At 36.4% G+C, this 27983-nt stretch overlaps 1 protein-coding gene across 2 annotated transcripts in view; it reads left to right on the forward strand.

Moving 5' to 3' along the window:
* The window catches only part of TSHR (thyroid stimulating hormone receptor), a gene marked incomplete at both ends in the record, with an annotated part of 174172 nt that overhangs the window by 90037 nt on the left and 56152 nt on the right, over positions 1–27983 (forward strand). For both annotated transcript variants that reach the window (XM_079700922.1, XM_079700923.1), the window contains 3 exons: positions 5209–5280; positions 10612–10686; positions 26996–27070. In XM_079700922.1, coding sequence (XP_079557048.1) covers positions 5209–5280; positions 10612–10686; positions 26996–27070 — 222 coding nt within the window. The remainder of the gene's footprint in view (positions 1–5208; positions 5281–10611; positions 10687–26995; positions 27071–27983) is intronic.

Below are 27983 nucleotides of genomic sequence, written 5' to 3' on the forward strand. Positions count from 1 at the left end.
ATAGTCCACTTAGGATACAAAACTATAGCTGTAAACTTTTTTCCCCAATGAGTTATATGTGATGCCTTAGTCATTAATAGTAAATACTGATACTATTTGTATAAAGTAAGCCTTCTGAGTTTTTTCACTCTATTTTAGAGAGAATAATCATTGCCTTCTTATTTTGAACCATCAAAAAAAAAAAAAAAAAGCAGAGTCTCTTCTGTATTTTCATATGAAATAAACACTTTTGATGCTAATCCTTTGGATAATAGTGTAAAACTTTTCTAATGTTTTTATCAAAAGAATATACTCTTAGATATGTATTTTTCTCTTCCAAAAATATTCAAAATGTATTCTGAAAGTAAAATAAAATATTTTGGCCAAATAATTACAATCATTTGCTTTCTTTCCTCTCCCATCTGCTTTTAAAGCAGTAATCACAAAGTCACAAGATTCTTTAAATAAAGTTCTGCTTTTGAAAATATAGACAATGGAAAGAGCATCCAACTGTATGTCACTGGGTGAGGGGACAAAAAAGAGAAAGAAGTTGATGATAAACACGTATCAGTTAGCTCTAGTTACAAAATTACTGCCTAACAAAACCACCACCAAACCTCCTTAAGGGTTAAGGCTCATGCATCTGGGGTCAGCTAGAGGTCAGAAAGACATCCACATATTACAATAACTTACTCTCCAGGATCCTCATAGTAAGACTAATGGGGAAAAATGGAACAAAGTTTCTATAAATAAATACGGTGTCATCATTATTTAATTAGCTAGATGTCATGCCCTAGCCCATGATTTTTGCCCTTTATTAGAAGGGAGGTAGATGCTTTGAGAGAAAAGTCTTCCTACATATTTTTGAGTAAATCAGAATAATAACATTTTAAAAGCTGGGGAAGAAAGTAGAGGATATGTGGTGAATTTTAGAGTGACAACCAAGACAATTTATACCCAAAGTAAAAAAATATGTTTTTAACTCATTAATGAATTTATTTTTACAGATTATATACACACTACTATGATTATATCCAGGTAAATTGTACAAGCTGCTAAATTGAATTTGGCAATTTGTATGATCAGTGGCCATTCTGATAGTTCATTCATTTAACATTATTGAAACCAGTCTTCTGCATTATAATCATCATGTTATTAACTAAGTTCATTCAATAAATAGATCATTCATTTTCATCTTAGGCTAGGACTTATTGCTTAGGACTTATTGTGCATATTGTATCATTAGTAAGACAGCTGTACTGAGATACGTAATTCTTATCAGTGCATTTATATGGGTGGCTTTCTTTTTTTTTTTTTTTTTTACAACTTTATTGGAGTATAATTTCTTCACAATGGTGTATTAGTTTCTGCTTTATAACAAAGTGAATCCGTTATACACATAATCTGTTCCCATATCCCTTCCCTCTTGCGTCTCCCTCCCTCCCACCCTCCCTATCCCACCCCTCCAGGCAGTCACATAGCACCGAGCTGATCTCCCTGTGTTATGTGGCTGCTTCCCACTAGCTATCTACCTTACGTTTGGTAGTGTATATATGTCCATGCCTCTCTCTCCCTTTGTCACAGCTTACCCTTCCCCCTCCCCATATCCTCAAGTCTATATGGGTGGCTTTCTTTGATGAGAAATCTGGCTGAGAACAATATCTTGTTTGTGCAATCAAGCAAAATGTTAGCATTTCAAAAATGTTTGTCTTTTAAAACACGTTCTGCATGTAGGTGAGGAAAAAAAAATATTTCCCTTCTACTCCTCTAGGTTCTCAGCTAGGGCTTTGTAACCAAACACAGAGTGGCAAGAGAAAAGCATACAAATATATTTAATGCAAGTTTTACATGACATGGGAGCCTTCATGAAGAAATGAAGACTTGAAGAAGTGATTAAACTTGAGCATTCTTATGCTAGGTTTAATGAAGATAGGAAAGTGGTGGGAAAATGTGACAGGACAAAGGGGTATGAGCTGAGAATAGTAAACTAGGGGAAACTTGCAAGGTCTGTTCATTCAGAATCCCCTTGGCATCCCTCTGTCTTCCATGATAAGGCTGCTCCTTTCCTCCGGGGAGGGCACCTCTCACATGAGGGTCTTAGGGCTTGCTTCAGGGTGTGAAGGGGAGTCAGAGAATCCTTCCGACACCTCTTCTTCTCAGATTCCTCCAGCTTGAAGTATTCAGTATGCCAACACAATATGTTTTGGGATAGTGTGTCCTGAACTCCATCAACTACAACTAACTCAGTAGTAGGAAAAAGATCTTTGTTCTGACTTAAAGTGTGTATGTGTTTACGTGTGTGAAAGAGAAAGAGAGAATCCAAGAAACATGTATTACAAATTTCAGAAATTCATATATTGGAAAACGATATACACATTATTTGAAACTTTAACCAAAGGCTATTAAATTGCATTTAGATGTTATTTCTGTTGCAAGTCAAACTTCTCTGAAACCACTGTTACTCTAATTTTCTTTTAAATTAAGTATAGCTTCTTTACTTTTGAAGACAGAATAAACCCCCAAATTTTTAGCCAATGAAAGTTACAAATTAAGTCCGCATTACCTACAAGCAGTGTGCAAAATCTTAGATAAGTATGCCCTCAATATCCATGCCTTAGGACATGCTCTATAAGTAAGACTATCTGTGAGCTTAAGTAAGTCTCTTCGGGTGATAACCAACAGGTGTGTACCTTATCCTTTGTTTTTCTTAGGCATGGCCCAATTTTACTGGGAGATTTTAGTCCCAAAGACTTGTTATTCTCATTTCTTTTTAACTTCAGAAACTTGGATCTGGACCAACAGGCTTTTAATCAATCCAATTAAGGGAATGTAAGTGGGAGACCTGTGAGGGAGTACAGGTAATCTATGGGACCTGAATTTCTGGAATCATATGAAGGCATATTGCACTTTATGCTGAATCACCAGTGTTGCAAAGGGCTGACAATCTACCCTTTTGTCATTCACGTCACCTCCCTCTGCCCCCTTTTATAAATTAATTTGGTTTTACTGAGGCTTTGATGAGGCAAGTTACAGATATATTTCTTGATAGACAGACATGATGTAGTGGGTAAAAGGAATGGCTATAAATAGGTCTTAGTAACGTGGTGATAAGATGTCAGGGGAGGGGAAGTGTTCTATATTCCTGTGATTAGGTCTTTTAGTGAGCCTGTGCCTCTGGACTGTGAACTTCACAAGTGTTTCTCAGTTTTTTTCTCTCCCCCCTAGGTAGGACAGAATGGCTAGAGTGAGCTGGAGTTGTGTATTTCCCTTCCACAGGGTCTGGATAACTAGTTTCCCCTGAGGGCAGGCCTTGTTAAAAAGAACAGAGTATGGGCCTCCCTGGTGGCGCAGTGGTTGAGAGTCCGCCTGCTGATGCAGGGGATACGGGTTCGTGCCCCGGTCTGGGAGGATCCCATATGCCGCGGAGCGGCTGGGCCCGTGAGCCATGGCCGCTGAGCCTGCGCATCCAGAGCCTGTGCTCCGCAACGGGAGAGGCCACAACAGTGAGAGGCCTGCGTACCGCAAAAAAAAAAAAAAAAAAAAAAAAAGAACAGAGTGCTCTGATGTACAGTTGGCCCTTGAACAACATGGCTTTGAACTACATGGGTCCATTCATTCGTGGATTTTCTTCAGTAGTAAATACTACAATACTGCTTGATCCAGCAGTGGTTGGTTGAATCTGCAGATGCAGAACTGCAGATACTGGAGGCCAACTATAAAGTTATACGTGGATTTCCGACTGTGTGGGCATTGGTGCCCCTAACCAACCCCTCCATTGTTAAAGGGTCAGCTGTATTTCCCGATGGTTCCTTTTCCCCTCCCTTTGACAGAAGCACAAAGGGATTTTCCCCTAGTGTTTACTCTTAGAACCTTGTGGAACTCCTGGAGGTAAATCTCACAAAATTGTGGAGGTCCGCCTGTGACTAGGTTCTCCTAGAATTTCCAACTCTCAGAGTTGTCTGCACTGCACCTCTGGCAATTGGTCAATCACAGCTCAGGTTTTCCTACCCTACCCTGGCACTGGTTCCCCCTTATAGTTTTTGCTCATGATTCTCTGCTCTGGGAAGTAGGGACTCCTTGTATTTACCTGTCTCTCCAGTCCTGGGGACAGTGGTTTGCCCTATGTCTTCCCCTGTCCCACAGATCCAAGAAGAGTTGTTGATTTTTCAGTCTGTTCAACTTTTTACTTACTGTTAGGAGGGAGGGGTGACTTCCAGGCTCTAGTCATGCAGAACCAGAAACCAGAAATTCTAAATATATTTCAATCACTGCAAAAATTAGTAGTTCAAAGAGTACATAGATCAAGGAAATAGATTACTGAGAAAAAACCCTGCAGCCTAGAAGGAAAAATACACAATCTCAGTATGATGTCTTTTTAAAAGGTAGCAAATGAACAATGTGTAATTACCAACATTTAAATGGCAAAAACAGACCCACGGAGAAGAGGATAAGTATGGTGAGGCATTGGCATTGTGCAAAGCCAGCTAGAACAGTAAGTACACCTTTCTCCATACAGAATTCTATTCAAGCAGTTGCTATAACAAAGAAAGACAATAAAAAATGGAGGATCAAGGTGGAGAGACATACAGGAATGCATAAAGATGTCTCATTGAGAAAGGAAACCACTCTCAGCCTTCTGAAAATTAACAAAAAAGCAAACTGGAAGAAAAGACACAACCATTTGGTTGCATATGCAACAGAGACATCATGATCCTGAGAAGAATTAGCTCCTTGTCAGTCATTAATTTCCAAATTGCAGCAAGTTGATAATAAGATCAAGGTAATGGTTGAAGAGACCTTTGCTTGGGCAAAAAGATTATAATCATACCACTATTTTTAATCTTTAAGATATATCAAATGCATTTAATCCTCTTAATACATACTCTGGTGGCATTTCAAGATATTTCCATTGACCGTGAATTCAGTAGTCTTAATAAACTTATGAATATATTATGTTGCCCTTCCATTAACAAATTAAATATGATGTTATACAAGGCATACTAGTTCACTGATAATTCAAAGGCAAAGTTTGAAGATTTATTGTCTGCATTTGATTCTCACTCTCAATTCTTGTTTTGTTGGGGGGAAAAATTTTTTCTTGCTTATGTATGATAAAATATACGTTGTAAGGATTGTCATGCTTCTAATAATGTGTTCTGTATAATTAAGGTGGGTTACTAGAAAAGTCTAATGATTTAAACTCTAATTGTGTAACTGTTATTTTCATAGGAAGTTTATAGAGACTCATCTGAAAACCATTCCCAGTCATGCATTTTCAAATCTGCCCAATATTTCCAGGATGTAAGTCAATTTTTTTAAATATAAAGAGCAGTTTGCAATTGTGACATGTTATTTTCTAAATGTGTTCTATCAAGAAAAATACTTGTTATATATCGCACTTGCCTAAGTCAATAACATCTACATTTCCAATATATATGAAGTTTATGTACAAGATGTTTATTTGATTTGACTACATCTTTATTCCTTAATTCCTAAATGATTTTTTAAACCTAAAGTAAATTTAAATTCCTTTGGCTTTAAGAATTTAATAATTCTTGACGTATATCAATATATTTTGAGATGTGGCAAAACCTTAGCCAGGAATCTCTCCCATAAACAGATCTATATATCTATCTCTAATCTATCTATCCCAGTTACCAATTCTTGATTCTCTTTTCACCACTAGTACAACTGTTTACATTTTGTCGTAAATGTAGCCAGTGATTTCAGACTTCTCACTTTAAAAAATAACGAAAATTAATTTGAAATTTTGAAATCATAGAAAACTGAATTGCTATACACTCAAGAGTGAGGAGAAAAAGGGGTTCCATGTTGCACTGACAAAGAGTATATCTGTGTCTGAAATGAGCCAAGTCTTTATTTCATTTAGTTGATTCTGACAAGCAATGCAGATAATCCAGGCCTACCAATGACAATACCACCAGCCCGTGTGGTCTCTGGCTAAATTTATTCATTTCATGACCATTTATTGAGTGTCCATTGTGTCATGTCAGGGGCATTTGACGTTTTTGGTTGTCACAACTGAAGAGAAGAATGCTACTGTCATCTAAGGTGTAGAGGGGAAGGATCTGCTCAACATCCTACAAGGCATAGGATGCCCCCCACCTCCAACAAAGCATTATCTAGTCCAAAATGTCAATAGTGCTGAGACTGAGAAACCATCCCAGCTGAACATCTCTGAAGTTTTTTTCTTTTTCTTCCAGCCCTTCCTTTTTCAAATTCTTGCCTCCTTTGGTTTCCCTGATGTTGTTCTCTCCCTCTTTTTAACATCTTACCCTGGCTACTCTTCCTCAGTTTCCTTTCCTGGATTCCTATTTCATTTCATTTAGTTACTTACATACCAGTTCTTTGTTTATTTTGTCCTAATTCCTTTATACCCTCCACACCTTGAATGAAAACTCCCATTCCTTTGGCTTCACTATTACCTAATACAACTAATTCCTAAATGAGTATCTCTAGCCCTGACTTGTTCCTACAGTTCAGGCCTGTATTACAAACTTCCTTCCAAATAGTGTCACCTTGATGTCCCACAGACACTTCAAACAACATATCCAAAATAAACTCATCATCTTCCTCCTAAACTGTTCCCTCTCTACGCCTTCTTTTAACAGCAACACCATTTAGTGGTCTGAAAGCTAAAAGCCTCAAATTCCCCTTTAGCTCTTCCTTTTCCCTGATCTCCCCTATACAATTGCCTATTTGGTGTCTCTACTTGGCTATATTCATTCATTCATTCAATGAATATTTATTGAGCCCTACTTTGTGCCTGGCACTTTGCTAGATGTGTCACATACAACAGTAGACAATACTTATGGAGCCTCCAGTTTCCTTCCTAAGAGAGTGATAAGTGCCATGATGGGGTCAGTTCTAGGGTGACCTGGGAACTCATATGAGAGGTCTGTTACCTGGATATGGGATGGGGTCAGTGAAGGCTTCCTGGAGGAAATGGTGCCTAATTTGCAATGTGTATTATCTGGCCAAAAAACAAAAGATGGAAAGATAGTTCTAAGCAGAAGAGAAAAGGGATGCCAGTGAAGTTAAAAATAAGTTTGTTGAGGCTGGAGCTTAGGCTGGGAGTGGGGACAGTGGAGAAAAATAAAACTGGGAGGGAAGTGAGTACAGGGCCTTGTGAATCATTTGAAGGAGTTTGAAATCTTCCCTAAGGACCAAGCCACAGAACGATTATAAGCAGGGAAGTGACAGATCAGATGTTTTAGAAATATTCCCTGGCTGTGCTGTGGAAAAGCGGTGGAAGTGGAGCAAGACTGGAGGCAGGAAGTTAGTCAGGAGGTCGATGCAGTGCCTGGGGAGAGGGGACGGCAAGTTGAATGGTGAAGGCTGAGTGGGAAAAAAGAAAAAGTGGCCAGGTTTGAGAAATAAGGGAGAACTGACAAACTTAAAAGTTGGTTGATTTTGAAGGGGGAAAGAGATGGAGAATTTCAACGACATTTCTGACTAGGACACCTCTGTGGTTGATGAGCACATTTGCCAAGGTAGAGAAGTTTTCTGTGCATTTGCTGTGGAGGGACAGGGGGTAAGTTAGGAATTCAATTTGGGGCCTGTGGCATTTGAGGTGCCTTTGAGGCATCAAACAGCTATGTCTAATAGATATCAGGATAAAATTCTTTTATTAATTCATTCAAGAAATATTTATTCAGTCCCTGGTATATATCAATCATTTTCCCAAGAGATAGGGATACATCAGGGAACAAATGGACAAAGAGCCATGCTCCTGTGGAGTTCACATTCGAAGGAAAAGAAATAGGCAAGGAACCAAAAACATAATAAATAAATATATTAATACAGAAGGGAATATGGATATGGCAAAAAGGAAAAAAATCAAAGTAGACTAAAGAGAACTGGAAATTCTGGGTATGTAGGGGCACTCAGGAGAGATTTGGGTAGAGATTAAGACTTGAGAGTCATAAACAGGTAGAAGTAACTGGGACCAGGGAAAGGCATCAAAGAGAAGGAGGGGCTTAAAAAAAAAAAACTGAAGAAAGAACAATTTTAAGAACATGAAGTCCCTAAGGAGGCAGGAGGGAATGGGGTCCAAATAGAGGGATTGACCTTCTACAGGAAGATGGGCACCTTTTGTACTATAACGAGAAACAGTAGTTAGAGATGGGGCAGATGCAGGTAAATTAATAGGCTTATTAGAGGGGGATTCAAGGAATTCTCATCTCAAGGTTTCAATCTTTTCTACAAATTATTAAAAAGATTATCTACTAATATTTGGGTAGAAAGAGTAGAGTTAGAAATTTGAGAAGGTTTGAAATAAAATGATGGACAATAAAAGAAGGAAGTTTGACTGGGATATTCAGGACATCCAGGCAGATTTGAAGGTCCTGATGAGGACTCTTCCAGGGAGACTATGTTTAGATTCTCCAGTCTGGGTTAAGTGTGCCCTGAACCCCATCAGAAAATTTATCACTCTACATGTTAATTCCATTTACCTGTCTGTATCTCCCACTACTGTGAGTTCCTTGAAGCTAGGGAACACGTCTGAGTGGTCAATGCTCATTTACTGACATATAGTGAATGTTCAATAGATATTTGTTGAATGAAGGCATACACATATACCTAAATAATAGCTAGGGAGCTGTCACACCTGCGGGGCAAGAGATCACCAGGTAGCTTTGCCTGGAACAGTACAAATTCCCACCTATTATTCTGGCATAATTATTAATAGCACCCTATATTAACTCACAAAAATATCCTATTTTGGATGATTAATGATATGGTTACTCTAGTTATTACATGAGACTTGCATGCTTAGAAGAAATATGAGGAAGAGGTGGGATCGGATTTTTACTGATTATAAAAATGGGATAAGCAAGTAGGGAATCACTGCTTTTATCCCACTGAATAAATGATTCCTATATGTTGTCTTCACAACCAAGCTATGAGAGTCCTCTAAGGAGGTATCATTCAGTTGGAGAAATCGGAACTTCAGTGATTATGACATGTGCTGAATGACTAAAACCTTAAGAAAGCTTTGCACCTCGTAAACTAAGAAATTCAGGAGAAAATTTGGAGCAGTGGATACGATGCAAAGTTAGGAAAACAAGTTTGCAGCCTTCGAAATTAATCTTGTCCTTCAGATGGCTCAGCTTCATCCATTATAAATCCCCACAATCTCTACACAATAAATTAATTTTTTTCAACACTTCAATGGTTTCCTCTATGTTAGAGATATGATATTTGGATCAAAATAATTTATGTAATGTTATCCACAAATAACAATGACTTGGGAGACCTGATAAATCAAAGGATAATTGTTTAGAGAATAGATAATTCAAAACAGAAAGCACAGGACCTTTAGAATACACACAATACCCAAGAGAAAAAAAACTCAAATGGAACAGTCAGCACTCCTCTTATAAACATTGTATTAATGAAAATATTTAACTGGCAGATTCAATTCAAACTATAGGCCAGTGGTTCTTAACCCTGCCTGCACATTAGAATCATCTGGGAAGCTTTTTAAAAATAAAAGTGTTTGCCCCATCCCTTAAATACTCTGAATTAATTATCCTGGACCAAGTCTTGGACATCTTATGTTTTAAAAGACTCCCAAATAGTTCAGTTGTATGGCCAGGGTTGAGAAGCTCTGCTACGGCCACAGGTAGACACCATCTGTTAATCATTAATTTTCCCAAGTGTCATAGAAATGCCTCTCAATAAAAAGAAGTCATTGAATTTGGCTGCATTAGTCATTCTTATTACAAGATGGAATTTAAGAGACTTTTTGAAACGTCATCCCTTATGTATTCTTGACAAGTTGTATTTAGAAGTTTCTCTTTTCTCCTTTTTAGTACTTAAAACTTTTATTGTGTTGCCTTTCACTTACAAAGTTCAAAATAAATATTGAGTTTTCAGCCTCTCAAAATCAAGAAGTCTTGAGAGAATATATAGTCACCACCCTATGGAATGTTCCACTAGAGAAATGTGGATTTTTCTTCATCTTCTTTGTAACTACATCTCTGAAAACATGCAATTAGGTACTCCATTAAAAATGCCTCTTATTTATTGGTGAATTCTTTTCTAACGTCTTTCATTTTCTGCTATTTTGAGTAACTCACCTGTTCATTCATTCATTCAGTCATTAACTTAATCCATATTTATTGGAAGTCTACTACATGACAAGCAATATGAAAGGTACTCAAAATTCAGTGTCCATCAGAAACAGACAGTTCTCCATTTCAGAGAACTGGCAGTCTAATGAGATAATATCAATCAAATATCATCCAAACACTTGCAAAATTTCATTGTGATAATTAGTGGAAGGAGAAGTTCATGGTGCCATGAGGATATACTATGCGAAATTTGACCTAATCAGGAAATTTGGGGAAAGCTTCTAAAGGAAGTATCTGTTGAATGAAACCAGAAGGGTGAATAGGTCCAATGAATTGGGAAACTTTCAGATAAAACAGGATCTAAAAAAAGGAATAACTAATGTTAACATAATTAGGGAGAAACCATGAGGGTTGTGCATGTTGCATGACCTGGGAAGCCCCTGACAAAGAAGTTACATCAAAATTAATAGTATGTTTGCAGTTCACAACCCTACTAACTTTCTACTTTGTTTTATATTTTTGTGATGTTCAGCTACTTGTCAATAGATGCAACTCTGCAGCGGCTGGAATCACATTCCTTCTACAATTTGAGTAAAATGACTCACATGTAAGTACAATGAAAAGTGAAGCAAAAATCCAAGCCACAGCCACTCTTAATTGATAATTTGGGGGCTCCAGATGGCAATAGCAACTAGAACATGGGTCAGAATTTCCATTTATGATTCAATTCTTAACTTGTTCTCACTCTCAGTTTATGTTAATTCATCCTAATTCTAACTTGCATGGCTGGAAGTTAAAGACAAAATTAGAAGTCCTCTTTTTGAATTGTCATTTCTTTCTATTACTACTGTGTCAACAGATTTTATTGATATGGATATCAGTAAGTCAATAAATATTTACTGACGACCTACTGGATTCCAGGGCCTGTGCAAGTTTCTGCAAAAACTAACTTCTTCCCCTCATTTAGGAAAGAGAAATGTAGCCTTGTGAGATTAGAACAGGAGTGGAGTTAAGAGCTCTGGCTTTGGAGTTGGTCAGAGTTGAGTTAAAACCCTGGTTTCTTTGCCTGTCATTGTCTAACCTTGATGTTCCCTGGTGGTCTAGTGTTTAGGTCACAGCAATCTCATTATCTAACCTTGGACGTGTCACGTAATCCTTCCTAACCTCAGTTTCCTCATTTGTAAAATAATGGTAATAAGAATTCCAACTTAATATGCTTATTATAAATATTGAATGACATAATGCATGTAAGCATTTAGCACAGTGCCTCCCACATAAAACCAATCAATACACTTCATAAATAATTATTCTGTTTTTATTTCTGTAGTATCTTGCAATCTATAAAAAGTTTTACACAAATAATCACATTACATTCTTTTAAGCAGCCATGTATTATGAAATATTAACTCTTTTCTTGATGAAGAACAAAAATACTTATCATCTATGAATACTTAGTATGTTCTAAACATTATGCTGAACACTTAAGTACTTTATTTATTTAACCTTCAAAAAACAACGCTGTGAAGTAGAGATTATCATTTGTATTATTTATTTAAGAAAAACATAAATGTAGAGAGACTAAATACATTATCCTAGGTCACAGAGTTACTAACGGATAGGGTCAGAGTTTTTACATCATAAATATGTGACTCAAATCTTCTTTCCCTATGTAATAAAGTATGCTGCCTTTAACACATTTTTGACCAGAGACGTATTACGGCCACAGGTATTAGTTTCTGCAAAAATCCCCTGGTCAATAATGTGTTAAGAATACTGAGACCCAGAAGTTTGTCTCCAGCTATGGTAGGCTAGCAGACATTATTATATCAACCATTGGTTTGAAAACAACTAGAGGAGCTGGAAAAAATCTGTTTAAAGGTATTTGAGTGTTATAAAGGCAGCAAGAACTTAAGGGGAGAGAAGCAAACCCCCAAAACAACATTTGATTACTTTCCTCTTGAAGTATTTTCTAAACTGTAAACAACAGCTGAGAGCCTGCCCAGAGGTTTAGGCAGTCTCATAGAACTAGGGAAATAAAAACTGGAGTTCAAAGCTTACTAAGGAGATGGTTCCTGGTAAACACCCAAGGATTTTAACTGGGATGCCAAAAAGAGCTTCATCCCAGAAGTATGGTATAATGGGAAATAGATCAGTCCTCACAAAGACTAAAGCTCAGCTTTCAATAAAAAATAACCAAGCATACAAAAAAAAATTAAAAATAAAGAAATTATGGCAAAAATCAAGAGAAGAAAACAGACAATAGAAAATGATCCACAAGAGATTCAAATATTGGAGTTATCAGACAAACTTTAAAATAACTATGATCAAGACATTCAAAAATTTAATTGCCAAGATAGAGAATTTTAGAATAGAACTGGAAAATATTTTTGAAAGGATCAAATGGAAACTCTAGAATTTAAAAATTCAATAACTAAAATAAAACCTAAATACATGAGTTTAACAACAGATATGTATAGGTCAAAAGAGAGTAAGTAACCTAGAAGTTAGGTCAGAAGAATTTATCTACCCTGAAGCATGGAGAGAAAAAGAAATATGTGGCACACTAAAAAGTCTAGCATACCTATTACTGGATCCCAAGAAAAAGAAGAGAAAGAATGAAAGAAGCAACATTTGAAAGAAAATTTCCAAAATTCATGAGACATCAAGTCACAAATGTAAGCAGTACTGCAAACCCTTAAAGGATAAATACAAAGAAAACCACATCAAGGCACATCATAGTAAAAGTGTTAAAAAATCAAAGAAAGAGAAAATCATAAAAAGCAGCCAGAGGAAAAAAATACATAATACTTTCAAAGAAGTAACAACATGACTGAAAGCTGACTTTTCAACAGAAATGATGGAATCCACAAAGCAAAAAGTAAGATATCTGCAAAAAGGAGAACCACAAAAATAACAACAGCAAATATCAGCCAACCTAACCAAAAGATTCTCTGAAATTGAAGACAAAAGAAAGACATTTCAAGCAAACAAAAGCTGAGAGGATTCATCACCATTAGACTCATATTAAAGAAACTGCTAAAGGGAATTATTAAGGCAAAAGGAAAATAATCCTACCTGACAGCACAGAGGTACAGGAGGAAGTGAAAAGCAAAAAACAAAAACAAACTAACAAAAAGAGCTAAATATAAATTAACCTCGACTGTACAAAACAAAACAAAACGTCTTATGGGGGTTAAAAAACAGGCAGTCTTTGCTCTGCGTGATAGTGTTGGATCATAAAACTGCATGCTGAAACTGTGCAAAGTGATCTTAATCAATGAAAAAAAGATTACTTTTCGTGACAAAAATTCTTGTCAAAACATTAAAATCTCTCTTACTATTGGGTTATAAATGCATGGGGAAAGTAAAAATAGTAAAACTAATATTTTTAGCACATTGTAATTTTAAACGTTAGAAGGATTTAGAAGTAAAATGTTTTATTTCTTTCTAAAAAGCTTATCAAGAGTAGTTTGAATAGCACACACATTTTTCTCTGTTGTATATATAACTTACAAGAGAGTATCACGTCACTGTCTTGGCAAATTGTCATGCTCCTTTCTAGGTCTGGATCAGCTTCCAATATCTATCCTATGTTCTTTCAATGTCAAAATATTTCTGAGAGTCCCTTTAATGTAAGTTCTTTTTTTTTACCAGCATCATTTCTTTGGGGACATCTTCATTCTTTTATTCACAACCACTTTTCTTATTTATGTCAATAATGCACCTTCACTTCAGTTCCTCTTATTAAATGTCTAGAGTCTCTCAAATGGTAGCAGTATGGATGTTCCCATGGTTAGCAGTTTCTATGACTTTATTTACATTTATTCAAATTTCATTTCCAGCACTATCACATTTTGTTTCTTTGTTTCTTCCATCTTTGTTGGTCAATTACCTCTTTCAATTATCCTCTTTTATAAAATGTTGTGTGGGTCTATCACTGAAAGTCATGGAGGCAACACAACTGCACACCTTATTGTTTGTGTATGAACTGAATAATAGATGCTCGCTGACCTATCACCAATGACTTTGAAAGGAGAGGTGTAATTGATCACCTATCATGATGTGCATCTGTTATTTACATAGTGATGCGTGGGCTGAAGAGCTGGCAGCAAAGTTTGTACTTTATGCAATTACTCATAGTTAATATATTGTGGTAACAAACTTGAACCATGTGGTTGGAACCAGTTATTATTTAAATTTAACTAAATAATGGTAACTGAACCTCATGCATATGGGAACCATGCAAAGCAAGGACTGCCTGTATACATAGAATTCAAATACACAATAGCAAACAAATGATGGGAGGGTTTTAAATAGTGTTAATGCATTCTAAGTTCTTTGAATTGTCTGGGAAATGGTAAAAGCACTAACTTATATTAGACTTTTACAAATAATGAATAAATATTCTAATCCGTAGGGCAAAAACTAAAATAACTGTAAAAGAATAGATAAATAACAAGCTAATAATAGTGAGGAATGGAATAATAAAAATTAATACAAAAAGGACAAGAAATTAGAAGAAATAAAGAACTTCTGGAACAAATAGTAGATTTAACTCCAAATAACCAATATTTACATTAAGTGAATAAAAGGACTAAACACTCCAATTAAAATACAAAGATTGCCAAATAGGTTAATTAAAAAATGCTGCTTATAAGAGACATACTTTAAATATAAAGATATAGAAAGATAGAAAATGTAAGCCTGAAAATATTAACATGCAAAGAGTAACCAAGAGAAAATTGATATAAATATACCAATATATATAAAGCATGAAGCTTTGCTATATATAAAAAGAAATTTTACTATGATATATAAGGATTACTATACAGTGTACCAAAAAGATATAATGATTCTAACCTTGAATGTCTATAAGAGCATATCTTCAAACCAGATAAAGCAGAAAGTAACAGAACTAAAAAAATAAAATAGATAAATCAACAATCATAGTGGGAGTATAATATAGCTTTATCTTATAGAACATATATACCAAAAAAGTAAATAATCATACTCATAAGAAATTAATATCTTAGTAGCTTACAAAAAATTAAAATCAACCGAATTCTCTGACTAGTAGGTAGTACACTTCTAAATAATCATGGATCAAAGAAGAAATCCCAACAGGTACTAGAAAACAATTTTAACTAATTGTCAATAAAATATGACAAATCAAAACCTGTAGGATGCAATTTAAGTCATACCCAGAAGAAAATGTATATATTAGAAAAAAGGCTGAAAATAATTCATTTATATATCTTTCACAATAAATTTATAAAGGAACAGTGAATTAAAACCAAAGAAAGTAGAACAATACCCAAGAAAACAGAATTCAGGTCATTAAGAACACGAGTTAAAATTCAAAACCAAATCTCCAGACTCCAAATATAATGTTCATTTACCATACCATTTTGCTTCTCTGCCCCACTCACCAAAAAATCAAGGCAACTGATTTGTAATAAAGCTCTATATAAATCCTGCATCTCTTAAAAGCAACTGTTTTGTTTTATTACAGCCTTTTTCTCATAAAGATTCTGGTTGTTAATATTTCTCTTATAAATATCCATTTTCCCTCTCTGAGCAAAAGTGTTAACTTCCTAAAGCTAAGGAAACAATTAAATACAATGACTACAACAAGGATGAATTTGAAAATGGGTTTTTTAAAAGATATTTTCCTTATATATATGAGGCATTGAGAGCCTAATATCTTAGAAAGGAAGAGAATAATGCATCTTGCATTCTTCAAATTTTCCTACTATATATCCAACATTATTATCTGCAAATGGTTCTAGTCAACATGAAGGATAAATAAAGATTTTGGGTGCCAAACATCAAAAATTTGTTTAATCCACAGACCGCATAGTACTGTCAACCAAAATTTCCTGGGGTTCCTGAGCACAGAATTAAAGCCCTCTGATTTATTTAGGAAATAGCTCTTCACCATGTTGGATTTGCTGCAAGGGTAGGTATTAAACTAAGGAGTACTGATTTCAAATGTCAGTGCCTGTTGCCAGTGCTTATTGAAATGCCTCAGTGAGAACATCAGCAGTCAAAGAGCATAATGTTATTCTGTTTCGTGAATATATTTCCTTCCTCAGCTGCCCTCTCTCTACCCCTTTTTGACCATGTGATTTGGTGACTAGACTGATCTAGGGCTATGGAGAACTCACACTTCATCATCCCCACTTCTAATCAACTCTCCAATGCCTCTTCAAACTTTTCCTGCCAAAGCTCAATATTTGTCCTCTGAGAGAGCTTCCTAATTCATGTTTAGATTTTATTCCCTGATATGAATTGGGGTGGTAGAACATAAACATTGCTTCTGTTAGTGACCATGAGCTAGGTTTCCAAGGATACAAAGCTACCCATTCATTCAATAAATACGGTATGTTTAACACTGTGCTAAAGCTGTGGTAATTCCATCTTATAGCTAAACGTACACAATAATCCACTATTCAAAATAGTGGATTATTCTATTTTTATCCAAACCCTCTTCCCCTGGGCTCTGTGATACCACACTCCCAGCTGTCCTCCAACCATGCTGGTCAGTCTTTCTCATTCTCCTTTGCTGGTGTCTTCTCCTTCCCCACTTCTAAATGTTGGGGTTCCATATGGCCCAGTCCTGTGTCCTCTTCTCACTCCACATTCTCTCCCATGTGATCTTATCCAACAAGTCTCAAACTTACACATCTAGTCCAGGCCTCACTTTTTAAGTATTGGGCCATTAACTTATTGGTCTACTTGACATCTCCTCAGTTGTGTTACATCTCTCTCACTACTTAAATACCCCAAACTGAAATCTACCTCTCCTCCTGAAATCTGTAACTCCTCTGATATTTGCTGAGCCTGTATATGGCACCTCCATTCACCTTACTGCAAATCCCAGACACCTGAAGGGATCACTATACCTTCTTTCCTCATCACCCACTTCTAATCCTTCACCATGTCCTGACCATTCTACTATGCTAATATATAAAAAATTCATCCTCTTCCTCTCCGCTGCCACCACCCTTGTCCAAGCCATCATCATCTCTTGCTTGGACTACAATAACTTCATGGCCTAACTGGTTTTTCCAGTTTTGGCTTCCTCTAATTCATTTCTGCACAACAGCCAGAGTGATTTTTCTCTTAGGATAAATCCAGAGTCTTCAACATAAACTTCCAGGCCCAGGACTTCAGCCAGCCCTGCCCACCTCTGCCTCCTCATCTTGCTCCATTCCTGCACACCTGTGTTCTTTAGTTCATTGAACAGTCCAAGACCTTCTCCACCTTAGGGCCTTCACATCCTTTTGCCTCTGTCCAGAAAGTTCTTTCTCTCTCTCTTTACCTGGTTAACACTACCTATTATTTTTTCAGCCTAAATATTACTTACACATACCCTTGATCCCCCTTAAATTAATCCTTCACTTGAATCTATGACTGAACCCTTTATTTTTGCTTTATAGAACTTATTAAAATTTGTGAGAACAATGCAAATGTGTGAAGATAATAATAAATGTTTCCACAAGGCAGTGTGTTTTATGTGCCAATCACTCACACCGTCAAACCAAAACCAAAAAACGGGGAACAATTAGATATATTCTAAACATGCACTTTTAAAATCATGAATTGAAGTAGAAGGCCAGTCTGAATTAATGAAAATTACAATTGATAGAACATTTAGTATTATGTGTGAACATACACAGATGCATATATGTTTAGCTGTCCTTAATGAAGAATTTACCATGTCCCAAGCACTATGCTGAAGGCTCAACACACATATTTACTCACTTAATCTTTGCAACAATCCTCTGAAGTAGCTACTATTTTTTACAGAAAAAAATGTTGTTGAAAAACTATATATATTTATATATAAAGTGTATTTTATATAAACATCACATAACTGGACCTTGCTTTTCTGTGTAATAATCCCTACCCTTTTTTTTAGTCCATTACATTTATTGTAATTATTGATATGATTTAAACCTGTCATTTTCCAATTTGTTTTCAATTTTTCTTCTCTGTTCTTTGTTCCTTTATTCCTCCTTTGTTTTCTCTTGGATTAATCAGGTTGTTTTTGTTTTCTAGTATTCTGTTCTATCTCCCCTATTAGCTGTTTAGCCCTTTGTAATATTTTCTTGTGGTTATTCAAGGGATTATAATATGCATCCTTCACTTACCACAGTCTACCAAGAACCATTATACCAATCCCCATATCATGTAAGAAATTTTTGAAATTATAATTGCATTTACTCTCTCCCATTTTTGTTCTGTTTTGTCATATATTTTATTTCTATATATGTTATAAATCCCACCACATTGTTATTTTTTTAAAGAGTTAATTAACCTTTAAAGAATTTGAGTAAAGAAAAACTAGTCTTTTATATATATAGTCCCATATTTAATATTTCCAGTGTTAATTCCTGCCTGTAGATCCAATCATTCCCTTTAGCCTGAAGAACTTCTTTTAGCATGTTAGTGTGGTTCTGTTGGCAACAAATTTTCTCAGCTTTCATTTATCTGAAGATAACTTTATTTTACCTTAATATTTAAAAATTAGTTTTGCTGGGTATAGAATTCTAGCAAGGCAGTTTTTTGTTTCGGCCCTTTGAAGGTATCTTTCCATGTCTTCTGGCCTCCGTTGTTCACTCATATTCTCATCATTGTTCTCCTATGGGTAACATGTCCGTTTATCTCTGGCTGCTTTTCAGGCTTTCTCTCTATCTTTGGTTTTCAAAAGTATGTACCTAGGTGATATTTTCTTTGTCTTTAACCTGCTTGGGGTTTGCTGAAATTCCTGGATCTATGGATTTCTGGTTTTGTTCAAATTTTGAAACTTTTGCCCAATATTTCAACAGACTATGGTGGAAGTGACATCATGCATTTTAAGGCCCAGTCTTTAAGAGAACTGGCAGCTTTTAATTTAGACTCTTGGAGGCTTGAACCACTATGTAAGAAGTCCAGCTACACTGATGGGAAGACCATATGGGGAGGCCCTGAGATTACATGGAGATGGAGAAGCAGCCAGCTGAACCTAGCCTTCTAACAACCTGCATCAGAGCCAGGCATAGAAGCACAACCATCCTGGACCCTTCAGATTGATCCAGACACCAGCTATATACCAACCAATGATCCTAGGGGATGCCACATGGGGCAGAGAAATTGCCCAGTTTAGCACTGCCTGAAATCCTAATCCACAAAATTGTGAGCTATAATAAAATGGTCGTTATTTTAGCCATTTAGTTTGGGGTAATTTGTTATGCAGCAATAGATGGCCAGAAGAGGTGGGACACTGAGAATTTGTAATAGAAAACTACAAGAATGGCAGGTTTCTTTGCAAATTATTGAGGGTCCTAAGTGGTTACAAATCAGTTCTCCTCAGTTCTAAATTTCAGCTAGGATACTGATTGGACCCAAAAGTGTACATATGATAAAGATTTATAACTGTAAATTGATGAAACACTAGCCACATCCATCTTCTATTTCATTTCCTTTATAAAGAAGCCAATAGCATATAGTAGACGGTTGCTGTTGTTACTCCTATTAATAGTAGCTACCAATTACTGGATGCCTTTTATGGGCACGCACTCTGCTAAAAGTGCTTCACATATACTGTCCCACTTAATCATACTAAGCCTCAGTTTCCACTATGTAAAATAAAGGTGGTAATAAGTATCTCACAGGGCTCTTACCCAAGTTTACTCAGCTAAGAAATTTCAGAGTCAGAATTTGAAACCAAGAGTGTCTGCCTCCAGAACCAAAGCAAACTCAAAATATCTCTTTAATTAAAAGAAGAAATAATTAAATAAAGTGCTGCCCTCAGAAATATGTTTTTACTGTTTTGTGGATTTTGGGGGTTTTGTTTTTGTTTTGTGGATTTTTTTTAAAATCACAAGTAAATAAAAATTCTACAACTGGGTAGGTAAAATGTGTGATTTACAGCAGATAGTGAGATAAGACTTAATTTTGCTGATTCACTGAATTGAATCAAGTGGATTTATTGGAGGTTTTGAGGGCACCAGTCTTAGTCCTGATCATTAAATAATCATGAAAGTAGCTGTATACAGCCTCCAGGCATATATACACTACCATGTGTAAAACAGATAGCTAGTGGGAACCTCCTTATAATGCAGGGAGCTCAGCTCGGTGCTCTGTGGTAACCTAGATAGGTGGGATGGGGGGTGGAGGGGTGAGGGAGGTCCAAGAGGGAGGGGATATATGTATACATATAGCTGATTCACTCTGTTGTACAGCAGAAACTAACACAACACAATAAAGCAACTATATCCTGATAAAGAAAAAAATAAATTGAAAAAAAGAAAAATCATTTTTATAATGTTCTATTTCTAGTGGAAAATCTGCTGATAAACTTACATTTTCCTCAATCCACTTCAAAACTCTGAACATTTATAAACTCTCTTTGAATTAGCATCTATTTTTAAAATTCCTTAATAAATTAAAAATGCATCAAAATCATGAATATCACCTTCCATTATAGATTATTTTTCCCCAGTTATGTAATGGAATGTTAGTGGTAAAATACTTTATCGATAATTATCATAGTAGAATAATTAAGATCTCTCTCACTGAAAAGCCTTGATACACAGTAGCAGAGACAATAAAACTCAGAAAAGTCTGATGGGAGGAATAAGTTGTTAATTTTGGAGTATACAGTGTAAAACCCCTCCCCTGACTTATGAATCTTCAGTAAAATCTACATTGCTCACTTTCTGATGTGAGTGGATTCCTTATTATCAGCAGGCAAGCATGATGGAACAGAAGAACGATGGGACAGTCCCTATCTGGGTTACATTTTAGAAAAATGTGACTACAACAAGTATTTTTTAATCCTGTAATTTGGTGTTGAAGAAGTCCCCCCAAACTAAAATTGATCCATTAATAAGCATTTTAGAAAAAACTTGTTCAATAATTTTGAGTCATTAAACTTACTCTTATCTTAAATTTAAAAAAAATGAAAATGTAGGAAATAACTTATTCTGTAAACTTATAGACTATTTCTGAAAAGTGAGTGTTAGTCCAAAAATCAGGACTTTAGAAGCTAAGGATCAAATATATACAAGAGCTTTGACAGCCTTGTACTTTTTAACCCAGTAATTCCATTTCAGTATATTTTCCCTAAGAAAATAAACATAGGAGTGAGAAAAAAGTTCACATAAAAAGCCATTTGTCTCAGAATTAATTTATAATAGCAAAAATTTGGAAACTACTCAAATGATTAGGTAGAAGAATGGTTTAGTATGAAATATGGAGCGACCATTACACATCTTTTGTCATAGACTCATCTCAGAGGAACTGCTTTTGACACAATGCTGTTAAAACAACAACAACAACAACCAGATATATCTATGGAGAGAAAAAAACTGATTTTCTTTGGATCATGGAATGATGGGAGATTTCACGTCTTTTTGATGTGAAAGTGTTTACAAGTTTTACAATGTATATATATATATTATCTTTATAGTCAGATGAAATAAGCTTTTTAAAAATTAAGGAGTCCTTCAATATGCATTAATTTTGAAATTAATACTTGATGTTAAAATACATGGGTGATTTATTATGTGATAAAAGCCTATCACAAAATGTTACTTCAACATTAATTTACTTAATTCTTAGTCCCAGTTTTCACATCGGTATAGTACATCATTTAAAGTATTTAAAGTAACAAAATTCTGGCTTTGCCAACATATTCACATCTTGTTTTTAAAGTAGTTAAATAGTTAGTTGCTACTTCCCTACACCTCCTGGAGCATGCAGTAAAGTTGCACGTGATAGATGTCCACTAATTATGTGTTTAACTTTAACGAATCTCTCCACACACCACTCACTAGAGTAAGCAGATCTAGTCAAAGTCAAAGTGGCCTGCCTCCCATTTTTTTGAACCATTGCCACTTAAAAGCAGACTTGAAAAAAAAGCTGAAAATCAAATTGAAATAAGAGTTGCAAAGGATCTGGGACTGGCTGAGAGCTAGGTTTTTGGTTAATAGTCTTGCTCAGTTTCTTGTTTTAAACAACACAGTCTTATGCATTATTGCATTTGTATTTCTTAAGAGTCCAGCTATGCTGACTGGGGCAGTTTCTCTTCTCCTCAGTTATTTTAATTCAGTCTCTGAGCCCGGTGGGAGTCTGAAGCTTTCCTATCGCCCTTGGCCCCATCTAACTTTGCAGTTGAAATGCCACCTCGACTTTATTATCGCCCTCAATTCTTTCCCAGTTTGGCGTGCTTTTCATTCATGGACTGGAGATGTTTAAGGTATAGGCAAACATCTCTAAGGCTGAGGATCACAGTCAAATGCCAGGACTAATGCCTATAGAATAATTGAGGTGGGAGGAGGGACAGGACAATGGAAGAAAATCAGTAGTTGGAAAGTTCCTTCATAAGAGGGTTTAAGCCTTCATTTCCCCCTCTTTTGGCTGCTCCCTCCCCAACCTGAGAACTCCCTTCTCTCACCTTGCTGATTTCCCTGTTCTTTCGGTTTACACTGGGTACTAAGTACCTGCCACAATGCCAGTTGTTTTAAAGAAACCAATTTCTCTATTTTTGGCTCTTATTGAGAATTAACAAATATTTCTCAGAAGAAGAAAAAAATCCAGAATCTAGATGTATGATTAAAGGAACCTAATGTATGCTAAATTATTAATCTGCTGTCTTGTGAAAACACTGCACACTGGGCATCATTGTTAGACTTTTCATCTAAATGTCCATTTTATTTGAAATCCAATGAAGGAAAATTAAGCAATAGAGTATTTATATTTAAGCTCTGGTCGATGATCTCCTTTAAACATCATTTAAAAAAAAAAAAAAAGCTGTATTTGGAGTTAGAATTCCTAGTTTAAGGCCCAGAGTTGCCTCTAACTGTGTAACAGGAGATCAGTCACTTAACCTTTCTAAGTGTCTGCATTGTTTTGTCTTCAAAATAAGGATGATGCTACCTGCTTCTCTAAAATCAGTTCTTCTATTCCCTCACTGGTAGAACTGTCTGAGTAATAAATATACCCAATCCCTTTTTGCCTTATAATTTTCCAACGCTGGGCTTTTTTCTATTCAATAAGCTTCAAGATCCTCAAGTATTTCCCAGACACAGCTAAATCGCCCCACTCTGTGGAAGAGCATACTTGAAGATTTAAGCAGACTATTTGGCACTGCATATTAAAATTTTTTATATAGGATATATATTGCTTTTTTTTAAATTTGGGGGTTTTTTTGCATGGCTTTTATTATATTTTTTTCCTCATTTGAACAAGATAAAATAAAAAGTGAAATTCACACATTCTTAGCCTCCAAACCGTTCTCCTGGAGATGACCACTATTAACAGTGTGCTCTGTATTTTAAGAATTTATTGATGCTTATTGTATGAGTTTGGGTAGGCTAATTACTGTAAGAAATAGACAAAAATAAAAATGTGTAAACCCTAAGGTAACAAGTTTACTTCTTCTTTATGAGACAGTACTGGGTAGATGAGCAGGTGGGCAAGGTAGCCTTCCTCCATGCAGTCACTCAGGGACCCAGGCTGCTGATCCAGAGGCACAGACATCTTCAGCTCTTGTTCAAGCTCACCCTGAAGGACATCTCTATTCCAACCCACTGTGCTGCAATTGCATATAGGTTTTCTTTCTCTCGGTGTCCCCAGCTGCCTGGCAGCATATCTGGCCTCCTGCACGCTTGAGCCATAATTGCTTTACTCAAAATTGTGTGATTCAAATTCACCCTCCCAGGCATTCTTGGAACTCATTCCAGCTTGGACTCCTATTTCCTCCTTCTTATCAGAGGTTTCTGGTACTTACCTCTACACCTCCGTTGCTTTTTTTTGCAACAGCTATACCAGCTGCATTCAATTCTGACATCGGTCTCCATTTAGCTAAACTACTGGCAGTCCATGCCCCACGCCCCTTCTTTGTTTCAGCAGAGATTTTATTTTTCTAGATTTATTGAGATATAGTTGACATATAACACTGTGTAAGTGTAAGGTATACAATATGTTGATTTAGTACACTCATATACTGCAAAATGATCCCCACCACCACATGAGCTAACACCTCTGTCCTGTTACATAATTACCATTTCTTTTTTGTGGTGAGAACATTTAAGATCTCTTGTAGCAACTTTCAGTGATATAATAGAGTATTATTAGCTATAATCACCATGTTGTACATTAGATTCTCAGAATTTGCTAATCTTATAACTGGAAGCTTGTACACTTTAACCAATATCTCCCCAGTCCCCTGCCCACACTCCCACCCCAGTCCCTCGTAACCACCACTCTACTCTCTGTTTCTCTGAGTTTGGCACTTTTAGATTCCACGTGTAAATGATTTCATACAGTATTTATCTTTCTCTCAGCAGAGATATTTTAAAAGTCATTTGCGAATAAGTGTTAATCACTTACCTCAGAAGGTGGCTTCTTTTGCCTGGTGTTTTCTTGTGGTATCTCTTTTCCATCTTTCCCCTTTTTTCACTCATACATTTTCCCTGAAAAATCCATCTCCTCTTTTGTGTCTCCCTCTCTCTGCCTGTAACCTCTCTCACCTCTTTCTTCTCTTACAGCCGCCATGTTGGTTGCCAGCCTCATTTAATCATCTGTAACCAACAGCTGTGGTTCATTTTCCTTTCATTCTCTATCCCTAAAGTTGATTCAGCCAGGCTACACTCTTTTATTGTGACATTCTCTTGGGCTGCTCACTCAAGTTCACTTGTTCAACAATAGTCACTCATGGAGAAATTTTCCAGACCGCAAACCACACTCAGTTGTCAAAATCTTCTAACTAGTTTATGTTTGATTGACAGACGTTTGAACCGTCCTCTCCAAATGGAAAGCTCTGGCAAGGAGTTTACTGCTCACCACACAGAGCATCTCAACTCAACAGAGTCTGATAGTCTTAGAGGGGCAAGGTGGGCTTGCTGTGAGAGTGTGCAGTGGGGTAGCCAGTGGTCCTAGTTTACCCAGGATAGAGGGAGTTTCAGGGATGTAGGGTTTTTAGTTTCAAGCCAGAGCAAAATTTAAACCATCTAGTTTAAAGTGGGTCTTTCTATGCAGGGCCTTGGTTGGATAAAGATTGTGATATGATAATTTAGGATTAGTGGACACAACAAGGCAAAGATTTTGAAGTGAGGGTTTCTAAGAGTTTTGGGACATAAACTGTTGAAGCATTGATGGGTCTTTCAAGAAGTTCCCAAAATGAATAATAAAGTTATTTTCCTGGGCAAAAGTTATGCTAATGAAGACAAGGGAAGGTTATGCTAATAATAGACAGTAAGCTGAGGTGGGGGAAGTGGGAGATGGTTTCTGTTCTCAGAGTTAATGCCACTCTCTCTTTTCCAAGGTCTGTTTCATATCCACTGTCCTTTGTCAAATGCAAAACCTAGTGGGGTATTTTTGTTCCTTTGGGTTATGTTTTTAAATTTTTGCAAACATTGCATTACCTCCAACCCCAAGTCTCCAATGTCTGCTCCAGCTTTCATTCCACTCAGGAGAATAACAATAATAAAACTATCACCTATAGAGCCTTCACCATAAGCTAAGACACATGTCAAACCCCTTATAGACATTATTTGACCCTCATAAGAGTCTTATGAAAGAGGCACTATTATTGTCCCTATTTTACAGATGAGGAAACTATGGCTCAAAGAGGTCAAAGAACTTGTCCAAGGTCATGTAGCCAGAAGTGGCAGGGCCAAGATTTGATCTCAGGTCCATCCAACTATTTGGTAATAAAAAGGAGCAAATTACTGATATATGCTACACGTGGGTGAAGCTCACACACACTCTGTTAAACGAAAGAAGCCAGACGCACAAGACTACATATTTATGATTCCATTTATATAAACTGTCTACATAAGGCAAATTTAGAGGTAGAAAGGAGATCAGTGGTTCCTAGGCAAGAGGCAGGGGGTGGGAATTAATTGCAAATGTGCATATGATTATTTTTGTCATTGATAGAAATGTTCTAAACCTGGATTGTGATGATGATTGATTTTACAATTCTGTAAGTTTACTGAACATCATCTAATTGTATCTAATCACAATGCATGAAGTTAATGGAAATTCTCATTCAGTAAAACTGTTTAAAAAATCCCAGAGGCCAGATTCTAAGTCTTCTAGTTGTTACCAGCAACCACTAGGTGCAGGTTCCTTTAGGAATCAAGCCTTAGGTGCCATTCAGAAGGGGATAGACTATAAGTCTTACTAAGTTTTCCTACCCTCTTCACATAAGCCTAGGGAGGGCCTTTAAACTCTTTTAACCAATCTACACATGTTGAATACATTTAATTCTACCAATGAGAGCCTATTTCTAAACAGGCACTAATTTCATTAATGCTAACTGTGCATTTTGATTAGCATGTATATAAACCTAAGTAGATAAGTTATAGACATATATGATATTATCACATGTGCTCAAGAGCTTTCAATTACTGATATAGAAAAATAAATGCAAGTGAACTCAATACTCACTACCTCTACTGCCTCTGAAATAGCAGTTGACAGAGGAGCCTCACTGACCTTATTCCCTTGCTGTAATCCATTATATAATCCACTCAGACCCCCACTCCAGGGCCAGGTTACTTGCTGTTGTTAATAAAGATATCTTCCCTCAACAAACCATTGGAGAGATTTTTCTTTTCTATTCAAATCTAAAAGGAAAAAAGGCTCTGAGACTGTAGATTAGAGAAAGGTTGCCCCAAAATTTAAATGGATTGAAACTAAGCCAGTGATGAGAGCTGAACAGCCATTGTGTCCCTGAAAGGAGCCAAAAAGTAGCTTGTTGTGGATAGGACTAGCTCCTGGGAGAAGAAGTCCCTGGGGCACCATGTAAATGTGTATTCATCTCAGGAACATTTGTTAAACCTGATTTATGTTGTTTTATCTTTCATAAGAACAGAAAGGGATATATTACAGTGAATATGTTTCTTGTACTTTTACAGAGAGATTCGGAATACCAGAAGCTTAACTTACATAGACCACGGTGCCCTGAAAGAGCTCCCCCTTCTAAAGTTCCTGTAAGTATTAACTCCTGTCCCTTCCTACCTTTTTTTTTTTAAGAGAATTATAATGTAGGAATATCCCTAGGATGATGTGGGCCATTTTAGTGGTGTGTGGCCTGGAGCAAATCACATCCTGTGACTTACTCCCCACCTTTTCCCATGAGGCAAGGTAACAGGTGAAATGATCCACATTTTAAAAACCTAGTCAAAAGTCAACACATAATGCTGGGACCAGAGACCTGCCCCAAGAGACATGAGGGAGAAAATGCCATCATGTATATATGGTCTTTAAATGAATATAACAAAACAAAATAAAAACCTCTGAAAGACCACTGATCAATTTTGTTAGGAAATGGGTATCACAATAGTAGAGTGCCTGTTACACAAAAACAAACAGAAAACAAAAGAGGGTAAAACCTAATCTCTTAGAACTAGGGGGACAAAAATGGAAGGGACAGCACTTACTGCTTTGCTTTGGTGACACCTTGTGAGCTAACTGTAACCTCAATGAGAGCAGGGACCACAACATTTTTGTTCTTTGTTGTATCTTTACTGCTTAGTGCCTACTGTCTAGGTACTCAAGGAAGTGTGTTCAGTGGATGTGTGTGTATGGCCTCAGGTCTTCTGGGTACCTTCCCTTCTTCCCTTCTTTCTTGCTCACATGCGTTGTAAAAAATTAGAACACAAAAACATTATGAAGAAAAAAAAGCCAACCTTAATCCCAATACTCAGAAATAATTACTACTAACATATTAGTTCATTTCCATCTAGGGATTTTAAATAAAAGTATATATCCAAATGTATTTTATGAAATTAGTCTTTAAGGATGAATAGAGTTTATCCAGGAAAAGGAGGGGGAGGGGTAGAAGAGAAATACAAGTGGATGGGATAGCATGATAAAGATACAAAGGTGTGGACCCACATGCCT

Source organism: Hyperoodon ampullatus (assembly GCF_949752795.1).
Source record: "Hyperoodon ampullatus genome assembly, chromosome: 3".
Classification (NCBI taxonomy): domain Eukaryota; kingdom Metazoa; phylum Chordata; class Mammalia; order Artiodactyla; family Ziphiidae; genus Hyperoodon; species Hyperoodon ampullatus.